Below are 25545 nucleotides of genomic sequence, written 5' to 3'. Positions count from 1 at the left end.
TTGGTTTCACAGTTCACAATTTCACTGCTTTGGTTCAATCTTACTGCTGTCATCAGCAGCAAGCAGCAGTTTACAGCAAAAAAGCATGCTCAAAAACTCACTGGACACCACCTGCTCAGTAATATAGCGACTAGCTGCTGAACATGATGGCACATTTAGCAGCTAAGTAGCCAGATGTTTTCTTCAGGAGTTGGTGGAGAGCAGAACTAAAAACAGAGTGGATACTGGTCTTTCACTCATCAGATTGACACAGATGGACGACTTCAAATGAGAACATATTTTGCTCCATGTCTGCTGGATGTATTTATTGATCCTTCTCAGGAAATTGCTTGGTTTATAGCAGCTACATCTACAGTTAAGACAGCCACATATAACATCACATATAAAAACACATTTCTGACTATTCAGTGGAAAAAATAAAAACATATTACTAAAAATACCCAATAGTTGTACTAATAAAACAAATATATGGATGTATATGTAATAAATAAAAATAGCAGGTGTGCAAAAAGTGCTGGTAAAAGTAAAACAAAATCTAAAAGCACACAGTCTAGAATTAAACCACAGACATTACTTCAGCACATTACACAGTCTGATGGCAAATGGCATCAGACTTAAATGAATCTGAACATATAAAGTATAGTATGTTTGAATATTAAGCAACTTCATATCGTTCTCTGACACTGATGTCAAGAACTATTTTTCTCTTAATTATTATTATCTTTCAGGGCAAATACAATGTCCAAAATCTCTTGTATACACTATTGATATAAAGTGTTTATGATGGATTAGGCTTTTGAATGAAGAAGAAATGTAAGTGCTGAAAGTGAACGCACACACAGTAGACAGTAAGGAACCAGTATATGTGACTGTCTGCTGTCCAGCTCACGCCAGCAAGTCCTGCCTCCTCTTGTTGCCCTGACTGAAAGCGTACAGACACACAGAGTTCTTAGACTAAAGGACTGGCCATCAAACTGGTTTCACTGGAATGTGGTAATGAATGCAAATGGAGCAAAAGGCCTGAGTGCCTCCACCCACAACAGAACTGGTCTGCCAGTGCTCCACATTTCCCCTAAATGACAGGGAAACTGGTGGCACTGCCCTGGTATTCATCACACTGTGGGAGCTGAAACTTGGAGGCTTTTGTTTGCCCTCTGCTGGAAGACTAATGCGTAAAGCATTTTCTATATTTGGAAAAAATGATGTTGGTGTTTCTGATGAGGTTCAAGAAAAATGTTTTGAATGTTGTGAACATTAATAGATCTCTATTTCCCCCCACATGCACAACCCTTCCATCTCCGTGCTTACTGGAAAATCTGACTCCCCTGTGTTGAAACCCTATTACATTATAATTTTAGACTTTTTGGTGTAATTCCAACACATTTCCTTTGCTTTTCATTCCAGATTTATGCTGGTCACACAGATTGGAGCCCTTGGTACATGCTCCTTGACATCTATTCCCACACAGGTCAGTGACTCTGTCTGCAGACTGGCTCCCATTGGAGTCAGCTGTTGCCACTATAGCATCCCGTAGCCTGTACTGTAATTGTGAAAAGGATCATGTTGCAAACACTGCTTCACCAGTCAATGCATTATTAATCACACACCCAAGAGTCTTTCATATCTCAGGTCAGACTTTGTTAACTGATTGGAAGGTGCTGCCCTCCAGTGGTCACATTAGAGTTCGCATTGCTGTTGTTCATGGCAGCAAGCAGGAAATTGCACATGCATTTTTTGTAACTCACTTTGGCAGGTAAAGAACATATTAGTTTTCTTTCTTATTCTAAATGAGAATTTTGTAGATTGTGACTGTTTTAAGTACTTGTGTCCCATGTTGCCTTGAAGGGTAAATTGACAGATTTTAGTTTAGTTGTTTTCTGTGGCTCTGGAGGAGTTTGGTCAAGTTTGAGAACATGGGATCTGAGACGGAACATTTTTCTCATCTTCACATTGTTCTGAACTGGAGATGTGGGGTTTGGAATATGAAATATGAGGGAATTTAGCAGGCAGGGAATGTCTGATGAAAATATGGGACTGGCTGGTATGGGATCATGGGAAATGTAGGCTCTAGTGTTGTCAGAGCGAAGAGACTAAAAGGATTCCTCGGCCTCTGTTGTTTTGATTTTGACTATTGGTTTTAAATCTGTTTCTTGTGAGTCACCCAAAGCTTGGAAACAGAGTACTAAATCGCTGGAGTATGTGGAGTTTGTATTGTTATTAGATCTATATTCTTAGGTCTACAGGAGTCTATAGAGTCTGTTGTTTAAGTTCTGATGTGATTAGGCCTGTCACAATAATTAACGACTAATCATACAGTAACATAATTATCAACATCATCATGTCTGTATATGGACTTAACGTATGATAGATGGACATGACCTTGATCATAATTTAGACCTCAATATTGCCACACTTCACATTAGCAGCCAAGAGACTATTTATGTCACATTGGCTAAGCAAGTAGTGTCCTCCATTCCTCACTGTGTACGTCCTGAGTGGAGACTGCAGAAGTGAGCGGTGCCGCTTATATGTAATTAAAGGTAAATAACTCTGTCCATAATGGCAGTCTGGGTTTTTACAGAAGTGTGCCAAACACTCTCCAATCCAACCTTCCAACCCCTTTGAATTATTATGCTATTATATTTGCATTATATCAGTGGTATAAAATTGTCTTCAAATGACAATAATATCGTTTATCGCGATTAATTCTGAGACAATATATCGTCCAACAAAAGTAGTTATTGTGACAGGCCTAGATGTGAATTGCAGCATTAACGATACATTAGATCAGTCAGTGATCCCTTTATATGAAAGCAATGTCTACACTACTTCAATAAAAGAGTGTTTTTTTTCTTTGTAGTAAGATGTAAAATTAGGTTGTAACTTAGAACAAAAAAGGTATTAAATCTGAAGAAGCTCAACATTTTAGTGAAGCAGAATTGTTCTTTTTGCTTTCTTCCCCCGTTAATCATAAAGTTATTTCATCTGGATTTCATCACAACTTTTCACCACCATCAATCTGTGCTCATAAGCCATTGAGCACATGTGAACTATCTTGAGCTGCAAAAAAACCTGCTGATCAAAAAAATCTGACCTGCTCACTCCTACAGAGAACAGAATAATATTTGCACAACAGAAATTATAGTTTTATCTTTAGAATAGTTTGAGGATGGTATCAGGCTTCAGAGAGCCACAATTTTGTGTTCTGTAATAATACATTTTCTCCACATGATGGCAGCATTTGGCAGTCTACCATCTCCATCTCTTGAACATCTTAGCACAACCCACACAAAAACAAGAACATAGTTGCATACTATTGCATGCACAGTAAGTCTGCACATTTCTGTATGAATATATAAAGCACAAGAGTTCATCACTACATTGCAGAATCTTAAAGAACTGCACATATGTAGATTAATAAATAACATGCACATTCCTTCACACAGGATATATTCTGCTCATGAGAACAATACAACATATTTTTAAAGGGGTAAAAAAGAGATTTATAAGTGGAGGAATTACACCCAGAGAAGAAACATAGGCTAATGTCAAAATAAGATCATATGCTAAAGTAAACTATAGTGTCATTAGTAGAATAGTTAACAACATGGCAGGAGCAAGAATTATAATGTGTGTAGGTCAGAAGGTATTTTTTAGAAATGTAATTTCTTTGTTTGAGACAAAGCTTTCCATTTCCAACATTTGTAATTAAATGTCAGAGTGACCCAGGCAAGATGCAAGTGTTAAACAGGGGCTGTTTTTGTGAGCGTGCAGGGCCACGTTTTATTCTGAGCAGTTTGTACAAACAGAAGAATGGTTTGACACTGAGCCTGCAGGGTCAGTAGCATCTATTTCATTATCAAGAATGGATGCTGCCATCACCTGACTGCACTGTTCTGATCATTGCATAACAGCAGGGTCTCAGGTATGATGGATATGTCAGGTTGAATGAAGATTTGTGCTCATTGCAACTTAAGCTTTTGAGTGGCTGGGTGTGTATGTTTGTGTACTGTGTGTACACATTTACTGCATTATTGTGGCACCCATGGGAGATCCCAGGCCTCCTCAGGCATGTCTTCCATCCTGTTTCATAAGCGTCTGCTCATATATGGGCATCTTCCTCCCTTCTGCTCGGTTGCACTACGTCCGCTTCCTGAACAATTCTCACCTCCCTCCACTCCTCAACTCTCCCTCCCACTTCTCCCATCACACACACACATACACACTCCTACTCATGTCGGTTAGCTATGGGCAGAGGCGGGAGTGGCTCTTCCCTGTGCAGGAAGTAATGTGGTTAATACTCACTTGATCACCGGTTCTGATGTATTGCATTCATGACCAGAAAGCTGTTTTTTTTTCTTTTCTTTTTTTGGGTGGGTGCATGTTCCATCTGCACCCATATGTTGATGTAGATTGATGGAAATAGCACATATGCCAGCATGTGAAGCTGTTTATTTCCCTATCACCCCACATGTCACACTCTTTTTCCATGTAAGCAAAAGAAAAACCTGTTTGATCTGCTAGAAACAGAACTGGATGCATTCAAGACCTCCTGTTCTCACACGTGATATGATTTGGCAGCTTGCTTCTTTCACAGGAACTACGATGTGGTCCATGTTGCTTGTAAAAATAAATCTTTGACTTCCAGGGATTTACATTCTTAATGTTATTTATGCACATGCACCTCTGCTTCTTAGAATTAAAGCCAGGATCGTTGTGCACCCGGTGGCCCCTAAGTGCCCTGGATGCATGCAGATACCACTTGAGATTATCTGTCCTATCTGCACAGCTATAATGCAGACATATGTTGGCTTTGAAGTAGGACAAACAGCCTCATCAATTTTTTGCCACAGGGCACAGAAGGTATCACATTTGCGCAGCTGGGGCTCCTTCAGCTACTGAATTCAACTTTTTTCACCTGGAACAATATTTACAATATGAAGCACATGCATTAATATAATAAATGTAGTGCAATGTAGCGTCTTAGCAAAGAAACGTTTTTCCTGTGATGCTTCGTGGGAACAGAACAAAAAAAACACATCTGTCCTGGCCAGTATTGAGCCTACACAAAACCATGAGCGTGAATGAATTATTGCTGCAGTTTGAGATGTGTAATTACCATGTCCCCCCTCCTCTCCATGTTGTCCCCTTGTGACATATTATCAGCACAACCCACTCAACAACTGGGTCACTGCAGATCCTGTTTCCATGGGTAGAGTTTTCACACAATTGCCTGCCAGGTGCTGACTTCACCTCTGCCTGTGGAGGATATTGCAACAAAGGTTATTTTAGCCACGATAGCGCTGTGGCTCTACAGGGATGCTCATGTCAGATTTTGGTGTACAGGTCCACCAATTTGTTCCAAATATCTCAAAAACTATTGAAATTTTGTAGAGACAGTCATCTTCCCAGAGGATGATTGGCGCTTTTCCACTATGCAGTTCTAGCACTCGACTCGACTCGTTTAATTTTTTTTGAGTTTCCATTAGGGATAGTAGTACCTGGTATTTTTTTAGTACTTGCTTTGGCGAGGTTCCAAGCGAGCCGAGCCGATACTAAAATGTGACGTTAACAGACTGCCGGCCACTGATTGGTCAGAGAGTCTTCACTGGAAGAGTCATGAGCCGCCCGACACAAGAATCAAACCCGGCATTTTTAAATACCAGCAACAGCGTTACAGTCATTCGGCCATTGTCACTTTGGTGTTCCTCTGAATTTTCCTCTAGCACCACCTTGAGGTTGACATTTGAAGTTCTGGGTGAAATGTTTCAAACTATTTGATGGATTGTCATGAAATTTTGTAGAGACATTCATGTTCTCCAGATGATGTATCGTAGTTACTTTGGTGTTCCCTGAATTTCTCCCTGTTGCCATTGTGAAGTTGACATTTGGTGGTTTTGAGTGAAATGTTTCAAACTATTTGATGCATTGTCCTGAAATTGGTGCAGAAATGCATGTAATCACTGGTGATCCCTGACTTTTCATTGAGCGCCTTCATTATATCATTATGCTATTATACTTTAGTGTGAGACCAAACATACGTTCATTTTATTGTGACCAAAACTAGTGACATTCCCTTCAACCTCAGCTAAACTTTGCTTTTAGCACTAACTAGCAAATGTCAACATGCTAAAATGCTAAATTAAGACAGTGTAACATCAAATATTACCTGCTTAAAATCATGCATGTTCACAGAGCTGCTAGCATGGCTGTAGATTCTTCGACTTGTTTCAGTTCTTATTTTTTCTTGCTTTTTTTCTTGCTAGTGCAAAGAGCACCTTTGCTAGGAAAGTGCTTCTGTATACAGTCTGTCTGCTGTTAACCCTCTAATCATGACCGCAGGGCTCTGACAATAAACAGTCCACACAGCTTGCTTTATCTGTTCGTGTGCTGCTGTGTCCACTTTGAGATGCTCCCATGCCACGTGTCTCCAAGAATTCCAGCCACCCTGATCTTTGCTGCAGGAGCCGTCCAGGGAATGTTAGTCTCCAGTTAACAAACATAAGAGTCTGGCAGTTAAGGGAGGAAGACCAAACAGCAGTCGGGATGTCACCCTGCCCAGAAAAATGCCCCAGCCACTGGTTACATGCCTGGGATTCTTTTCTACAAGCTGCTTCTTCCTGCTTTGATTTTTTTTTCTCTAAAACATTTTCCTCCACCAGACAGTGGCAAAGGAAATATTTTCCAGTCCAGAAATAAGATGCTTTTAATTGCATTGCCTTGCGAGTGTATAGCTGGTGGTCTGTACCGCTGTAGAAATGCGCCTTTGATTGATGTTCATTAGGGGCCAAACAGGGTGGTATGCTGCTCGGCATTGCACCCGCGTTCCATTGGAGTTACACTGTTCTGAAAACAAACCGCTGCAACCGGCCCTCACATATTTTCCCTGTGAGATCCTGGTCGGTGCTTTGAATGAATACGGCATTATAATGCTCCAAAATGCATGACTGAAAAAGGCTCAGTCATCATTTGAACTCTTTGCACCAGACCAGGTTTGAATATCACATAATATAGGTCATTGTTGTCTGAGGTGATGCAGAGCTTCGGTTTGGGGGAAGATGAGTTGCTCACTTTGTATAATAAGCAGCTTAATGTCGCATTGAATGACATATCCCTGCCCTTTTTAGGAGCAGACTCTTCTAGGTCTTCGTGACCTCATGGCAGCATAAACGCTCTCACTCATGTAAATGATTGACTGCAACATGATGATGTGTATTCAAAAGCGTTCTGTTTACCTTTCATTGTCAAACCATGTTCTGGTGCACTCTCAGGAGAAAAGCTGCGGAGAGTTACCTCCAGACAATGACACAGCCGGTCAGCACACACGTGGCACTTGAGAAAGCAGCTGAACATGAGAGACGAACAAGCTCAACACAAAATTTGTGAAATCCTGCAAGAAATCCTGTGACTGGATTTCATGGGTTATACCAGTTGGTATGCAGATTGCATGCAAGCCATTGAAGTGTAATTAATGCGTATATGTCTTGCAGCATTCCTTGGTGTTAAATATATGCACTTTTTTCCGGGAACGTGTTGGTGCCTATGTGAACGGGTGACTCCACCACAGAGGACAAACAGTCGGCTCTTACACCGCAATGTCACGCCCTGTTAATGGAGGAATTATTCCCTGCACATTTGCGTAGACTGAACATACACGTGCAGGTCGTGAAAGTCAGATTCTCCATCTGCTCATTGCTCATTTTGCAGAGTTTCACAAATGTTGCAATGTTGTGCACAAATGTTACAGCTTCAAGTAGGAGTTGTGCTGTTGTGTAGAGTCTGATGAACTCTCTGCTCTCTAGCTCGTCATAAGATGAGAGGTCTTTGCCCTCCCGCTTTAGAAACTTTCATTTTCAGTTTACTGGAAAAGACTCTAGATCTGCAGGTAAAAATACCACAGTGCAACATGTACTATATGCATGTACTAACACAAGTAAAATTACTTCTTAGCTAGAACCGCTTTCATTACTATCACTGCTAATTATATTTATACATATATATACATATGTATGTTCATGCATTTTTAATCTATAAAATCATGTTTTAAGGTCATCACGTGTTTTGTATCTATAATCTTGATCTGTAAAGTAATAATTAACTGTAGATGCCAAATCAATATAGTGGACTAAGAATCACATGTAAATATAGGTATTATATAGCATGAAATGGACATACTGCAATAAAGTACAAGTACAGCACTTGGGTAAATGTAGTTAATACTTTCAATCAATCCCAATGAAGGACTATTGATTTGCATGTGTTGCATGTCATATTCCACTGTTGCTTTGCAGAGAATTTTCTCTAACAAAGTAATTTATAAGTTATATATGTGCGCTCTCATATAGGTCAAACCAGTAGTCGATTGTTTTGATCGAGTTACTGTTTAAAATCATTTTAAAACAAAAAAGCACAAAAATGAATGTGTACCAGCTTCTCAGGTGTGAACATATGATGCTTTTCCTGCAAAGTGAATATATTTAGGTTGGGTAACATTTGGTCAGACATAATAGGGACTTTTAATATGTTAGTTTGCACTTGTGACATGCATTTTTCTCTTTTTTTCTGATAGTATATAGACCAAATGATACATTGATAATGAAAATAATCATGAGTTGCAACCCTGGATCCTCCATTGGCTTTTTTGATGCACAAATGTACATGCATGTATTCAGAGTTGAACTTGTAGTCCCAGCAAAATGTCTGAAAACCTATACAATGATGCATCTAATCTCCAAAGTTTTGCATTCAGTGACAACAGGAAATTTTTCCTGTGTGCTTCCTGTGAAAATGTGCACTTTGGTTGCAGTGACCCTTGTGCAGGGCTGGGTGAGGTGCATGGTTGACATTCTTTCTCAGTTAATAATACCTGTTCTGAATCTCCCTGCTAACAGCGTATGCACACTCTCTGGCAATAACATAAGGGGCCAAAGGGCAGATTACTAATGTGTTAAGACTGCAGAGTTACAATCAGGTGGCTTCCAGACAAGAAGATGTCATGAGACAAAAGCTTCAACCACTTGTGGAACCTCCCTAAAAGGACACTTTGGACACGGTGTCCACCCCAGCAGTTCTTACGCACATTGCCCTCTCCTCTCTGCCTCCCCCACGGCTGCTCATTATGTGTAGTTTAGTGCTCACTCAGCTCTGGGGTGCTCCAAAGTTCACAGGAAGGAGAAGGGGGAGGTGGGAGAATCATTCCTGTTACTGAGGTCAGAAGGCTGTGTTTTTTTCCCAGCCCTCCCTTTATTCTGTCTCTCTCTCTCTCTCTCTCTCTCTCTCTCTTTCACTGTCTTTTGTCCGTCATGATAAGCAGTCAGGTGCAGCCCTGAAGAAGCCTCCCTATCACCGACCACCACCTTCACTCAGTGCTGGGCATGACCTGATTAGATCAGCCTCTTCAACTACAGAAACCACAAGACCTCTTATTCAGTGTCCTATTTTGTTGATTCAGTCAACAGTGTTTGCATGCTTCAAGTTTTTTTGCAGCAGTTTACAGCTGAACTCATTTGCAAAGGTTAAAAAACACATTTTCTCACTCACCTCTCATGGTATCGAGGCATGCAGATGTTTCTATTTTTGCAGTTTTTAGTTAATATCTGCCTTTATTTCATACCAAAATAGAAATGTCATCGTGGCTACACATACCACTAGTGGTAAGTGAGAGAGTATGTTTTGTTGTAATTTAGGTTACATAACTATTTAAGAATTTGTATATAATGCAATTTCTGTTAAACTTACATCCAGGAATGACCATTTATAGTGACTGTTTTTAGCAGAAGAGGTTTCTGCTCTTTCAGAGGGCTCTTGAAGAATTTGAACCACAACAAGGATTCTGTTAGAGAACAACTCTCTCATATAAACATACACAAACGTTAATCTAAGTTAAAATCAACAATATGAAATACCACACAAGGAGGAGCTCGGGATTGTGGAGGGAGCTGCAGTAGCAAACTGTTTGCATGAGTGTTATCAACAGAGTGATAGTGATATAAAGTCTGTGCTGTACACCTACATCAATATGACTTCCATGCTATATTTAATTTCAGTCAGAGACACTTATGTCAAGGTATTGACCATTGGACCATTCATAGCAACAGGTTAAACAGCATACACACATCTCAAAGAATCCAAGCAGCTATGAGGGTTTTGCTGAGTAAGCTAGTCCTTCTAAACAAAAGGACTGATCCCAACTTAATAGATATTGGCACGGTGTGCATTAGAACTGCCAAAACAACTGAGCTGCTCATAAATCTATGCAACCAGCATGTTGAAGTATCCCTTTAATGCTAGTAAAAGTTTATCATATGAGATGTAATATGAGATGAGCATATTAATGGTATCTTGATACAAGGAAAATATTCTACAACTGATATGTACTTGAATATAAAGATGCATGCATGTTGCTTTCAGATGCAAGAGAAATCTCCTCTCCTTTCTTAAAGCTAGCCAAATTAGCAAAGAACAGTAGTATAAGTGTTAGATTCAAAAATGACATCAACAACGGTAAGGCTTTACCATAAACCAAGTAGCCTACTGTCTAGTCCTTAGCAACATAGCATATGTGAGCTAATGGAAAGCAACCACCAGAGGAAAATATGCTCTAAACCAATTCAGCCCACACAGGAGTAATCATATTTGACATTGAGTACATACTGCACAACACCACAAGAAATGAACTCATGTGCCACATGAACCTAATGTTTAAGGAAACTGAGCCAAACACAACAACAAAGCATGCGGATGTCATAAATGCCGATGGGCCCAAGCAGCTCAGAGGCAGATACTTGGCTTAGATCTCAGCGTGTCGGCATACATACGTTGCCTGGCAGAAAACAAAAATAATTCATGGCTTCTGTCTTGGCATCTGAACTAACAGCTGTTTGAGAACCAGCTGACCATGAAGTCTCAGAATGCGGATAGTGGGCAGTAGCAGCAGCAGTAGCAGGGTGGACAGCAATCACTCACTCACTCGTTAATAAGGTCATCTAAAACAGGACGCATGGACTGAACAGCATTGGCACGAGCATCAATAGAATGATGGGATTTAGTGCCAGGTTATAATGTCTGTGCTTTACACCTACATGAATATGATTAAATGTCAGTAGCTAAACAGTTATGAATGAGCCAGTGATTGTTAAGCACACTCCTATTGGCCAACCAGTCAATAGAAGCATGACTTCAGTGCTGTTTCGTTATGCTTCACTCAATGCAACCGTTACAGATTTGCAACTGTGGTTCTTTGTATTTTGTGGACTATTTTCTACTTGAAAACAGCATTTAGATCTTTTGGGATGATAAATTTGATGTGCAGAAAATATAACTGGTACATTGTAATTTTCTGGGGGTGGGGGGGGGGGGAATATTGGGGGGACCATGGTGCTTGACCATCTCTTGGAAATCTCTTGGCTATGGCCCTGCATTAAAAAGTAATGTTTATGTTTCAGCTTTCTTTGCTGTCAAAATTAAATCAATGAAATGATAGTAAATAGTTTCATGGACAACAGTATTTTAGTAGTGCAAGAGGAATTATTTTAATATAAAAGTGGCAGAATTTATAGGAAAACTTATAGACTAGTAGACTGTGCAGTCAGCATCATATCTAACAAACCTGTAACAAACCTGCTGTCCCTAAACAAATTAAAAAAAAGAACGAACACAAAGAAACCATAGCATGTAAAATTAATGCTTGTGTGTGTGCATGCATTCTTGTGTGTGTGCATCCGTTAGTGAGGCATGTGAGTGGGAGGAAGTGGGGAAAAGGTGAGAGCACTTGAAGGAATGGCATGAAAATGTCAGCTGGTTTTATGTGTAATGGTAAGCCTGGAAGGACAGGTGTGTGTGTGTGTGTGTGTGTGTGTGTGTGTGTGTGTGTGTGTGTGTGTGTGTGTGTGTGTGTGTGTGTGTGTGTGTGTGTGTGTGTGTGTGTGTGTGTGTGTGTGTGTGAGTGTGTTGGGGGTGGGGGGGGGGGGGTGAGTGTAGTTACCAATGTTTATGCTTAAGCAACAGACCGTGTCAAAAAAGCATGTTGGCCTCCAGATTGACGCATCAGTTCTCCTATGCCCTTCACACAGCACTGTTTGCATCCCATATTACTGGTTTTAAAGCTTGATGGAGAGCAAGCAGAACATGATTGGCGTGTGTTGGTGATGGAATGAGAGGAATTCTTCTGCAGCTTGTTTTACATTCTCACATAGTTGAAAAGGGCACCCTGTTTAGCAAATTGTGCCAATTTTCACAATGGGATACTTTTGACTGTTATTATTGTCCCAAGTGGCGGGGTGGTGCATTCGGTTGGAGGGAAATGCTGGATTATTGTAACAATGAGAGCTGTAACTTGGTTGTTTGGTGCCATGTGAGAGCGGCAGGCTAAAGGTGGTGTGAGAATGAGGGGCTGTGGGTTTACTGAATTCCTATCCGGTGAGCAGAGCGTTGGTTTCTGTCTAGACAAAGCTCAGTTGTCGGGGAGACCCAGGCAGATCCAGGACTGCCTCGGGCTCCAGGAAGTATTGGTGGGAGAGAGTGGGCTCATTTTTTTTTTCTTTTTCTCATCCTGCTCACTTTTCCCTCCTTGGGGGATTTCAACAAATGCAGTCAACTGCTGAGAGCAGGGGTTTTTGTTGTTGTTGTGGTGGTGGGAGTTTTTCTCCCATGATAGGGTGGAGACGGCTTGGTGCATTGGTGAATTGATATCAACAGCATAAAAATCTCGCTGCTTTTATGTCTCCCACTCGGCAGGAAATAACAGCCAGGCCCACCTTGCACGCAGACATTCACAAATTCACAGATGCACACATGCAGATCCACGTCACAGTTGGGGGATATTTCACTCTATTCATCAACTTTGTAATTTTTCACCTACTGATGCCGAAAATACAAAAAGCTGCTCTCGAGCTCTCTTCTCCTGGTGCCATTTGTTGTGTCTGTATTGTCTTTGAGTGACTGTGTACAGCAAGATAAGGCGAAGACAGGCGGCATGACGGCTCGCCCAGCGTCGGATCAGGGAGCAGACAGGGTTGACTAAGGGTTCATTAACTGTTACACTCAGCCGTGCCCTGAGGCCTCTTTCTTAGAGCCCTGCGCGCCCTTTTGCAGGAGTCGAGACAGTCTCATCTTCAGAGGATTATGTAGTGATGACAGCAGAGTTACTAGGTGTTTCAATATCTAACCGAAGATAATACAGTCTGGAAAAAGACAGAAATAACTGCCGACCCTCCCACCCACTCGTCTCAAACTGTAGTTCAACACACTACTTAGATCTACTGCCTGAAAAAATACATTAAGTTTTGCATGCCAGTTGAGACCTTTCTAAGAATTTGTATACCAACCTCCCTTGAAATTTGCCAGTTAGGTTTAGGTCCATTACCATTATTAATAACTGTCTTATAGTATTGCGGTTTGTACGCCAGTAACTTAAAAGCAACAGTAAATGGCACTTAGATATTCCAATATTTAATACCCATGACTGTCTTGTGGTTGGCCGCCCACTTTTAATGAGAGGAGCAGGAAGGGTGTCCTCGCTTTGAAAGATATTTGGGGACAAAATGGTCTACTTAGGTTCAAAGACCTTAAATATAATTTCGGTCTTCCTAATTTTCTCTTTTTTATTAAGATTTTGGGTCGGTTACACTCCACTGCACAGGCTTAAATCCTGAAGCAGTCTGCCAAAGGAGTAGTCTCAAATCTTTACAAATTTATGGTGAAACATGAAAAAAATAGACCTTCCTTTTAATAACTAAAGGTTGCAAGACTTATCAGACTTAATTCCTTCATAAACTGTACTGTAGTCTTCTCCTAGATGATTATTTGTTTGGTTTGGGTACGTGCAAAGGTAATGAACTTCATGATTTGTGCCCTTGCTACCCCTACACACAAGTTGTGAACAAACATAGGAAGCGGACAATGTGTACTGAGGTTGATATATTGCCATATTCGTGTCCATTTCCTGTAAGGAACAAAAAGGAACCAAAAGGAGATATGCTGCTGAGTCATGTTCTGCACACCATGACTTATGCAGAAAATATGATTTAATGCTCGGACGTTTGGTGCCAAGCCCTTACTCAGAGTGTTAATTGTGTTATTGTAGAGCGCATGCAGGTGGTGGTTATACACACTTTAGGCATAAAACTGATCCGTCAACAAGATACATCTGGCAAAACAATGAAATGGAATCAGGAATTTCCCTGGAAAAATCCACTGCAGCAGCACAAAGAAATAACAACAACAAATTTACCCATGAGTATTTAGAAAAAAATAATGTCAAGCCACAATCCTTGTTCAAAGAGGATTGCATGTGTACGAGTATGCAAAGCATCAATGTAAAGAGCTTCTCTCTGGTGAACAGTCCGTCCCTGTTCTGCATGCAACAGGTTTGCATGACAACCCCCACCCACATTCATCTGCACGACAGCATTTCTGTATTAATAGAAGCAGCTGGTGGCACACTGTGTTGCATCTGGGCGTCCAGATTTAGCTCCAGACATGGCTGAGCATTTCCTATGTGCCAGCCTTTCACTCCTGCGTGTGCATGTGTGTCAAATCAAAGCAATGTCTTCCCATTACAAATGACTGCTTTTTTCTTTTCTGGAAAACAATCAAAGCAGCACATGCATGCATGATGATGATGATGATAATGATGATGTGTAGTAAAGGAGCACAGCACCTGGTTCAAAGCTTTCTTGCTGCTTGTCTTTCACTATTGACTTCCAAACGCATGAAAGGAGAGTCGCCAAAACTTCAAAGAGAGCCCTAATCCATGGATGTTATTCACTCTACCTCTCTGCAGGGTGTGTATGAAGGGCTGTAGATGAAGTTATTTTGCAGGAAATCAGACGCACATTACTCAGAGCTTTGAACTTTTTAAAACGGTTAGGACTGTCTGCAGGCTGTGTGAGGGGAAACACACATATACACGCATACACACATTCAGAGGAACCTGTTTTTCTGCACGTGGGGCCCAGGTGGGAAGAAAGGACAGAATGACAGAAACTGGACTAGTATCTATTGTCCTACAGGTGACCTCACTCCCGGCAAAGGTGTTTGCATGCCGGCACGCATCTCAAGGGAATGATATACAGTGGAGTGCAATAGAGACACTCACAGCCTGTGACTCAGTGGTTTGGAACCTTCATCTCCTGTTTTAGACTTCAGCGCAAACACCAACGCCTTGTGCCTTTTCTTTTTTTCTTTTTTTCGACTTCACACAGCAGGTCTTCAAAGCTTTTTTGGGCATCACCCACAACGCCTGAATCTTGTCACCATCAAAGCATGTGATCGATGATGTTCCAGCACAGATTGGAGTGTTACCACGTTAGTCATGCAGTTTGTCTCCACCAAGAGTTAGAGGAGACATTGTGTGTTTGTTTCTCTTTGGGAGGCCTGTCTCTTTCCTCTGCACGCCTCACTGGACAGTCTGGCTCCCAGATAGCATCAGGCTGTCTGAGATTAGCGCTCATGAGGGCGCAGTTAAACTTGTAAAAGCTCTGGACTTCTGTCCTGGTGCCTCTGTCCCACACAATGGCCCAAATAGCAGTCGTGAGTGTGGCACAATACTGATAGCATGTCTGCATTGTTAACTTGCCTCTCAAATGTGCCTAAGCCTCAGAGCTTATTGTAGAGGCAGCCACAGATCCCGGCCCAAGAGCAGACTGCGGAGCCTGCCGGTGTTGTTGCCAGGCAGTTTAGCAGTGTACCGGACAGATAATGGAGCTGCTCACTGTCCCATGGCCCCTGCATTTTTTGGAAGTGGACAGCTGATAACTAATCATTTAGGCTGCAGCGCTCAGTCTGCCTTCTGTTTATCAGCTACTGAATTACACCAGTGTAATCTGTGAACAAAATGCACCTTGGATTGTGCATATCGTCTTTTAATAGTAATAACATAAATCCAGTGAGTTATTGAAGTTTGTGCTTTCACTGGTGGTGAGATAACTGTGGAAACCAGTTCATAGTTTATGTCATTTAATATCTGAGTCTGCAACTTACACTTATTTTCACTGTCACATCACATCCACAGTCTTTGTTCCGTTCATAAATGGATTCTAAAGTTAAGCAAATATGAGGCTTCATAGGCAAATATAGTGGGAAGTTGAGAATTTATTTTGACTTGGAATAAATGTCTGTGGATATTGTCCTCCAACTTTCACACCTGAAAGGGAGGAAGGGATCCCTTAACAGACGGTATGGACAGGAGGTTAATCAATTAATAATCTTAGTAATCATTTAAATGTCAGAAAATAGTTCACAGAGCCAAAAATGACAAGAAAGGAAGAAAAAAAAAATCACAAAACTGAAAAAATATCCAATATAGAATAATATAAAACAGCAAAAGCAGCAAAAGTTCATATTTGAGAATCTGGCACCAGAAACCAGGAAAAAGTACAATTTTCTGATTCATTTTATCTTAATGACCATAATTAATTAGTTGACTAATCGTTCCAACTCTACTTGTCTTTTATTACTCTTAATGATGTAAGTGTGACTGCTAGCGCTAAGGTTGATTAATCAATTAATTGACTACATACTTAAGTGGAGTGACGACAACTGAGCAAACTCCACCTGCTGATAAAGATTTGGTTAAAAGCACTAGAAAAGTTTAGTAAGTGGACTTTGAGTTGAGCCTTTTTTTTATCAAACAACAAATTCCAAATAAAAAAATATGATAAACAATTGGTACTTGTGACAATTGTTCTGTATTTTCTGAAATTGTATTTATTAAAGGCTGATAAAAATGATTGACAGATGAATGGATGATTTAAAGAATAACTGTGGCAGCCTTAGTAATGTTTCACTGACATAGGCCAGTCACAATAATTACGTCATCGACCTTTCGTACAGTATGATACATGGACATGATCTTGATCATTTTTTAGACCTCAATATTGCCACACTTCACTTTAGCAGCTAAGAGACTATTCATGTCACATTGGCTAAGCAAGTAGTGTCCTCCATTCCTCACTGTGTACGTCCTGAGTGGAGACTGTAGAAGCGAGCTGCACCGCTTATGTGTAATTAAAGGTAAATAACTGTCCCGGCATATAATGGTAGCCTGTGTTTTTACAGAAGCGTAGCACCCACTCTCCAATCCAACCCCCTGTCTCCATTTGCATTATTATAGTATTATATTATCATTATATCAGTGGTATAAAATGATCTTCAAATTTTCAACATTTATCGCGATTATCATAAAAAACGGTATATAAGAGGCTCCTTAAATGGGATTTTTTTTTCATTTAAAAGTGGGAGTATAAGTACTCCGGTGTGTCCTATTCACCAGTAAAATACAGACAGAGGTTGGATCTGCATATGATTATAGGTATGTAAAAGGCTGTCCACACTTAGAACAATAACTATAACTGTAACTATAAAGATAACGATGTGAGCGTCCACAAGTATGACCTATAAAGCATGCTGCATGCTCCAGCTGCTTTCAGCAGCTAATGAAAATAGATATTGATGACCTGTTAATGCAGTTTGTTGTGCAGAAAAATAAAAAATGAAACCAGGCGGGTTCACTGCTGAGTGTTGATGCAGTGTGTCGATCATAAGTATTTTGGGACACTAGTTCAAGACAGCAGCAGATGTTGAAGCATGATATGCAAAAGTGCACAGATGAGCAGCTTTTATTGAGCTGTGGCAACTACACACAGTATGACAGATCTGAAGAATAAAAGATTCACTAACTTTGTTGTTTTTCCACTGGATGGAACAGAGGATGATGCTTTGTTTGACTCTGGGACTGACACAGAGTCTGAGGACAGTGAGCTTGGTGAGACTTACAGTGACTCGGGTGCAATGTTTGCACACAGCGACAGCACTGATGAAGAGTTTTTGGGACTCAAGTAAACATACAGCTACCGTTTTGAAGTATAAACATATGTGTTTATAAATGAATAGTTGCTGGTGCATTCTAATAAACCAGCCTTTTTATAGAAAAGTGTTTTCCCCAGCATGACAACCCCCTAAATAGGCTGTGACATGTGATACTCCGGTTTTTACGGTATGAGACAATATATCGTCCAACAAAAATAGTTATCTTGACAGGTCTACACTCACCTTTTTGTTTCATATGTGAAGAGTTTTAACAATGGAACAGGGTGTATTGAAGCAACAGCAGTTTAACTACTTTATATTTGACTTTGCATACATTTGCCTCATTGTGACGTAAAGAGAAATTTGTGCAATGTCACATGTGTTGTCCTTCAATCAACACACTAATGCACATTAAGTGCTCTTGACTACTAATTTTAATCTGATGTAAGTGAGTTATTAGTGTATTTGTTCAGGCGGCAGATCTAAGAAGTGTGTTGAATTACACACCACAGGGCAAAACTTGCTGTCATAAACTCTGCAGAACCTCTCTGTTGGCACTGTGGGAACCCACCTGTGCAAAGCGCCACCGCCACATCAAAGCAATGGCTCTGCTGTAAGACTTCAAATATATTTTTATCAATGCTTTCAGTGTGCCACATGTTTACATTCACCACACATAAGTACACATGCTGGATGCAGACAGCTGAAGGCATTGCAGACATTCTTTTGGCTAGAAGGATCTTAAAGGCTCAGTCCACATAGTATTATACATCCTGCAGCGACAACTTTCTCAGCTTGTTTGTGTTTGTTTTACTGGCATGAGGACTGAGTTCACTCGTGCATTAAGTAGCCGAGGTCTTGATTCAAAGATAAAATTATACTGCAATTAGGCAATGGCTTAAAATATATTTTTCATGTTTTCCCTCTGCGGTTTCAGATTATTAATATGAAGGGTGAAGCTAAAGTGGTCATTGCAGAAAGCTGGTCCCATGTGTGGTGGGGGAAGGTTTCACTTAGGTCGCTTTCACACCAACAGCAGTTGGTGTGCACTAAACAGTCCATTCAGACCAAAAGCTCTTAGTTTGGTTCGTTTTCGTTGGTGTGAAAGCATCAGTCAAATCAAGCGGGCCTAGACCTCCAAAAAGAGGTGGTCTCGGCCTGCTTGACGTCAATCGGACCAATCTTGATTCGTTTGCAGGTGTGAATGCGGACCACACCGCAGTCTGTATGCTACATACAGTAGTAACAATTTTACTGCCTGGTGAACTGTGGACCGAATAATTGAACTAGTGGTGTGAAAGTGCCCTTATTAAACATTAAAGGTGTATTTTGATATCTCTGGAAATACTCTTATTTGCTTTCTTGCTGAGAGTTAAAATTGATAGCACTCTCATAGGCTATATGTATGTTAAATGTGACACAGCCAGCATAATTAGCTTAGTTTAGCAGACTGGAAGCAAGGAGAAAACTCTTAACACTTGGGTTTTTTCTCAGATTAAACACAAGATATGTGTTAATTAATGAGCGTTAGAGTTTCTAGTATTTACACTCTATTTACCTTTGGACCGAGCCAAGCTGCTTTAAATCTTAAACTAAGCTAAGCTAACAGGCGAGTGTGTTAGCTTCAGATTTAGCATACGGACATGAGAGCGGTGTTGATCTCCTCATCTTAATCTCAACAAGAAAGTGAATAGTTCCTTAAATACTGAACTATTCCTTTAATTTGCAATATTTTATTTGATACCATAGAAATCCATGGAAAGGTTAGAATCTTTATATCTCTTTCTATAAATTATGACAGCATAATAAAAAAAAGGCACATTGGTGACACACATTAATGGTAGATAAATGTAGTGTGTAAGAATATCTTAATCCCTCAGAACCAGCAGGGTTACAGTAAAGCTGGCCACCACTCTGCCCAGAGAGAGAGAGAGGATTATTTGAAATTCACCTCATTTGAGGCTTGAGACCTCACTGCATCAGACAGCTCCTTGAATAGAGCTGCACAGCAGAGTCTGTGTGCGCCCACACCAGGGGGACGAACCAGTCCTGCTGTAAGTGTGTGTTCTAAACTTGTTCACCCCGGCCAGACTGACAACTGCAGACGGTGTGCCACATCTGGCACCCTTTGGCCTGAGGGGAAGAGTCTCCACAGTCCCCACCTCTGTGACTGCTGGTGGAATATGCTGCAGCAGCTATATTTTTCTGGAACCACTATTTAACTGATCTGTCTGTCTGTCTCACTGCCTTTCTTCCATTAATCCAAGTCAAAGTTGCAAAATGGACCATTGTGCTTATATGTGCAGAACATAGAAGTGCAAAAATGTGAACTTTTATTAATTTCTTATTGGGATAAATGCAATGCAGCAATAGTATGTAAGCAAACAATGTGACACTGAGTGATTCCGTGGAATGAAAGTGTATTTTTAGGAGTACATCCTAACGCTGTTGTATCTTTCAAAACATAAAAGTGGAGTGCATACTCTTTGAGGTTAATCTATATTAGTGCTACTCTCAAGGCACAAGAACAACCAAAGAAACAATAATGCTGCAGTACGCAATAAAACACTTAACCTTGTTAACATCCTTTACAAGCAATCACATCTTTAGAGCCTCCTTCTAAGCCTATAGAAGTCTCTCAATAGTAAATGCTGGCGTCACATAGTGGCTCTGCAGACGTCGGGGGTAGAGGACTAGACCTCGTGTGACGCAGCTCTCCTTTTTCCTGTGTCTGCTCATGCTTGGCCAATGCAGCTGAGAACTTGAAAACTGCAGCTGTGTTTACCAGAGAGCCACAACATGAAGTGCTTTAAGTTCCCTTAAACAATGAGTGTGCAGGGTCAAGAAACCAAAAACCACGAAAGCAGATTTTGTTGACTCGTCTTGACAGTAAAAAATGTGAAATATTGCATCTGCTTGTGTTTTTAATGTGGTCATGCCTCATTCTCTGGAAAAGCTACCTTAAAAACAAAACAGAAATCATATTCATGTGTCACTCAGAGACTAGGCTTTATGTTTTCTTGGTTACTGGCTCTTGTGTAGGGGCTTCTATTTTTAAAGCCTCCACCCCATATTTAATCATTTATACTTTAGAGGCTAACTGGCGATACAGCTTCCTGTGGAGGAAGCGGAAAGGAGTGGGTGGGGGGATTAGAGGGATGCATGCTCTTGTCTCCTTTTTGTAGTCGGTTCTGTAGTTGTCCATGTTTCATCTCCCTTCCGTTTAAGCGGGGCCCCCCTCCTCCATAATATCCTGCACCAAAGCACAGAGCAAACATTTACCACACCACATGTCAAAGATCATTTTTGTTAGCCCCACAGAGCCACTTTCTGCACTGTGTTGTTCATTGTTCCAAGAACAACAGCTTCAAGTTTCTGTGGAACATTTATTAGGTATACAGATAAGTTATCATTTATTGCTCAACAGCATACTGGCACAGTGCTCTTCTTTTAATACATGTTGTTCTTCTGGCATTAGAAACTTCCTTTTTCCTCATGCCTCTATGAAATTACATTTGTGCAGAAAACAGAAAAGAAACAGTAGGTTCTGGCTCAAAAGGGTGCTTCCCCTTTGTGCTCTGCACCGCAGTTGGCAGGACTGAAAGGTAGAAAATTGCAACTGCAGCCTTCCCTACATGTAGATCAGGGAGTGACGTAATGAAATGGTAACAGCAAGCCTCTGTATCCTGGAAGTGGAATTGTGAAACAGGAATCCGTTAGGTTGGGCCATAGCTTTTACGCACATTGGGTCAATTCCAGATTAAGTCAACTGTCAATGCTGGGAAGTTGCACAGCTATTGACAATAGAGAATTAGCAGTAACTTCACTCCTTATAAATACTGCCATATTGTAAAGCTGTACATAAGTGTTGCAACATAAGATGCAGCTTTTAATTGATCAATTTATTTATTATCTACAATCTTATAATTTTTGATAATTTATCTTAATGATTTTATGTCCTTGCTTTTTATCTAACACCACTATAATGTTTGTTATCAGTATACTACCATGCTCACAATTGCTCACATGTTGAACATTACACCTCATAAATATAAGCATGTTAGCCACGCTTACATTTATGAGGTGAAATGTTCAACATCGTCTTAGTTTAGCTTGTTAGCATGGTAACATTTGCAAATTTGCATGAAATGAACTAAGTACGACTGATACCAATGAGAATGTCATTATTTTTGCAGGTATTTGGTAATTAATTGGACATATTGAAATAATGGCACTGGAGGAAAACTCAGGGTATTATGAAAGTTATTACAATTCATCCCATGTGAGACAAGAATGTACCTAATTTAATAGCAATTATAGCAACATTTTAAAGACATTGCACTCCGAATCAGAAAGGTCAACAAGTGGCACTACAGACACAAGTCTGTAGAATACGTTGTCTGGTGACCATGAATGTCTGCACACAATTTAGTATTGATCAACTTTGTAGATGTTTATATATTTCACTAGATAAATCAGAATAACTTCTGAGCAAATTCTTCTAGAAAATTTCAATGACAATCCAATGAGTAGATGTCCAGACTTTCACTAAAAACCAAAGAAAAATTCAAGCTTGTGGTGCCACTGGAGGGTAAAGTGATCGCCAAAATCAGCAGGTTTCATCCACTGGTTCTCATGAATGTTTGTACAAAATTTAATGGCAATCCATCCACCAGAGAGATATTTCAGTCTTGACCAAAGTGGTGGACTGACCTACATTTCTACCCATACAGCCATGCTGCTAGCATTGCTCAAAAGATTGAACTAGGTGTTCTGTTTAGAGTTAAAGGTGATCTCTCTTCTGTATACAATCCAATTATTAGACATCCTGTATGTACCATTAACCTTTGCAGAACTGAATTCATGACCATACACATGCATGTGCTACGCTAGATGAAAAATCAATCTCAACGAGGCAGTCCTTATTAAATTTACTGATATAATACTAATTACAACATCAAATCTAAGTTAACTTGGTTGCTGATTGGGTACAATACTTGTGTTGACTTTGTGTAAAGGCAGTAATAGCCTCTACAGTATTTTTAGCAGCAGCCTGACCTTTATTTTGCTTCTTTAATCCCATAGGAACATCATGTTGCTAGGAAGCATTTGAATAGATTTATTACACTGCAGCTTTGTTGGCTTCCTCTGTGCAAATAACAACTGCAATTTCTGCACTAATTAATGTACAGACAGTAAGTGTATTATTATTTTTCCTAACGCAGGTTTGAGCACAGCTGTCTGCAGACTGCGATGTCATCGAAAATGCAGAGTATAGCTCAGGCCAGGCGGACGGTGCAGCAGCTGAGGATAGAGGCCAGCATTGAGAGAATAAAGGTGCGTTCATAATCATAATCATATTACTCAGAGAGGCCTACTTCAGCCACATGTATGTCAAGGTGGATCACTGTGTGCATTGATTTCTTTACAGGTGTCCAAGGCATCATCAGATCTGATGCGGTACTGTGGAGAACATGCCAAGAACGACCCGCTGCTCATGGGCGTCCCTGCTTCAGAAAACCCTTTCAAGGACAAGAAGCCTTGCACTGTTTTGTAGGAGAACACCTGAACACTTGCTGCTTTTTTTCATTCTGGTTTTTATGTGGGGGAAAAAAAAGCTGATAGTAACACTGTTCACAACTTGCCTTCAGGCCTCACGCCCCTTTTACTTTCACAAATGCCTGCTGTAGTTTGGAAAAGGTTTATTACCCTCTGCCTTTCAGTCAGATAACAGTAGCACCAAAGAACATGCAGAAGTCAGCGGCTGAGGCCTCGGATCAAAGCTTTAGCTCAAACAAAAGATGATTAAACGTTCGTATAAAGGTACAGAGGGAACTTTTGTTTCTCTGTGCTGTTATCTGACAAGATCTAGAAGACATCAACTGAAGCTGTGCTGGGGATGGGAGAGTTTCCCAACTCTCTAATTATCACAGCAGGCATAAACAAGCCCCCTCATCACGCTGATCCAATCAGATCCAGGCTTTAAGCTTTCACCTCTTACTTTCATCAGCCTTGCTTGAGGAAACAGTTGTTGCAGTTTGTGTGGTACTGATAATGAACACCCAAGATAACGATATCCTGTCGTGGGACGTGTAGACTATACTTTCCACCGCAGGAGGATAGATGCACAGGGCAGAGGTCCATTGCCAGTGATGCACAGCTCCTGCTTTACATCATGTTGTCCAGTTACGCTAGGAGATAATAGTCTTTAGAAATTGGCTCTTAAAATGTTTTACTACCACACAAAGTGCAAACAATTCATCTTTTTATGGACAGGAAATGAGTTCAAAATGTCCCTTCAAGTATAATTTAACCTATCCAGTGACAAACAATTCACTTAAAATATTGATTGAATTTTTTTTAGGTTATAGTACAGTGCACTTTCAATGTAGACCCAGGAGTTTTCTTTCCTGAAACTTTTTTCACAATCCTAGATAGCTGCATTCCAAAAATACACCCCTGACTATCACTTCTTACTTCACTGGGATCCAAAGCACAGCTATTAAACAATACGTCTAGATTGTGAAGTTTAATATCAGATAAGTGAACTGTCCTGGTAAGAACGTTTTTTTCCTCATTTTGTTATCCATTGACCTTATAAAAGAATGTGCAGAACATACAGTACATAAAAGTACCAGTATGGACTTTTGAGATCACTGTACAAGATATTCCCTCATTTAGATGTTTCACAATGATGCCATCATGCTGAAAAAAAGATTCAAGAACAGTGTGTGCCACCATATCACATCTACCTATTTAATGTCACTTACATTTCACAACAGTACATAAGTTTAGTTTTTTTCCCATCAGATTCTCTTGTCCTGTCTGCAGAGCTGAGGCTTATTACTGTAATATTATTCAGGCACTTTTAAATGTGTAAACACCGGATGACTGTTATACTCTTGAGTTTGAAACATTCCACGTTTACAACTGCTCTAAAATTTTCCTTGATTTTTATTATGTTGTAGTATGTTTATTAGGACGGGCGGTGTATAGCTGTGACTGTGTGTCATTTGTGTGTTGGTGCTCATGGAAAACATAAGCAACTAATTTTGCAATTTTACCAGCCAGGGCCTTAATGAAGTGATCCTGCTTCAACCTCTTGACTACCTTTTAGTCACAAGTGCTGTTGTCTAATACTGTGAAGAATGAAGGCCCTTTAGTTGAAGGGAGTATATCTTACTATTAGATATTAACTTTGTGTATGACTTCCTATTTCAAAGTGGCTCATGTGCAGTAATACATTGCATCACTATATTTCCCATATGTTGATACATGCTGTAAAACACTGTATGTCCATGTACCGCAGTATGTGCTCGCTTGTAACTGTTTCATGTACTTTACAGGACTGAACCGATTCAATCAAACCTCATCTTTAAATTTCTGTTTAGTGACATTAATTTAACCGAATGTGTTCTTTTAGTTATAGATGTATTTGGTCGCTTTTTACCTGTAAAGTTGTGTTTTTGTTCAAAAATAATTACTGTGTCTGTGTTTTATGACACATGGTAAGTTTAGGGAACAACTTATGTCATACTACCTTTACCTGTTTGTGGTAAATGCAAATAAACATACAGAAAACAAGTCATTTATATGATTTATTTAAGTAATCTAAAGTTAGACAAAAAGGATTTAGCAGCTAAAGAGCCTAGCGTTTTTATCAGGAGTTGGTGGAGACCAAAACAGAGTCAAAAGTAGAGTGAATATTGGACCTACATTTGTTGGATGGAAGGAAAC

At 40.2% G+C, this 25545-nt stretch overlaps 1 protein-coding gene across 1 annotated transcript; it reads left to right on the top strand.

The window, feature by feature from the left end:
- The first annotated feature begins 1400 nt into the window (after nucleotides 1-1400).
- Nucleotides 1401-24278, top strand: gng12b (guanine nucleotide binding protein (G protein), gamma 12b). The gene is made up of 3 exons (XM_053322048.1): nucleotides 1401-1468; nucleotides 23034-23145; nucleotides 23240-24278. Exons 2-3 carry the CDS (start codon nucleotides 23062-23064, stop codon nucleotides 23363-23365), a joined length of 210 nt encoding a protein of 69 aa, XP_053178023.1. The 5' UTR covers nucleotides 1401-1468; nucleotides 23034-23061; the 3' UTR covers nucleotides 23366-24278.
- Nucleotides 24279-25545: the final 1267 nt, after the last annotated feature.

Source organism: Scomber japonicus, chromosome 7 (assembly GCF_027409825.1).
Source record: "Scomber japonicus isolate fScoJap1 chromosome 7, fScoJap1.pri, whole genome shotgun sequence".
NCBI classification, from domain to species: domain Eukaryota; kingdom Metazoa; phylum Chordata; class Actinopteri; order Scombriformes; family Scombridae; genus Scomber; species Scomber japonicus.
The sequence above is the reverse complement of the archived record's forward strand: the minus strand, read 5'-3'. Positions and strand labels throughout refer to the sequence as shown.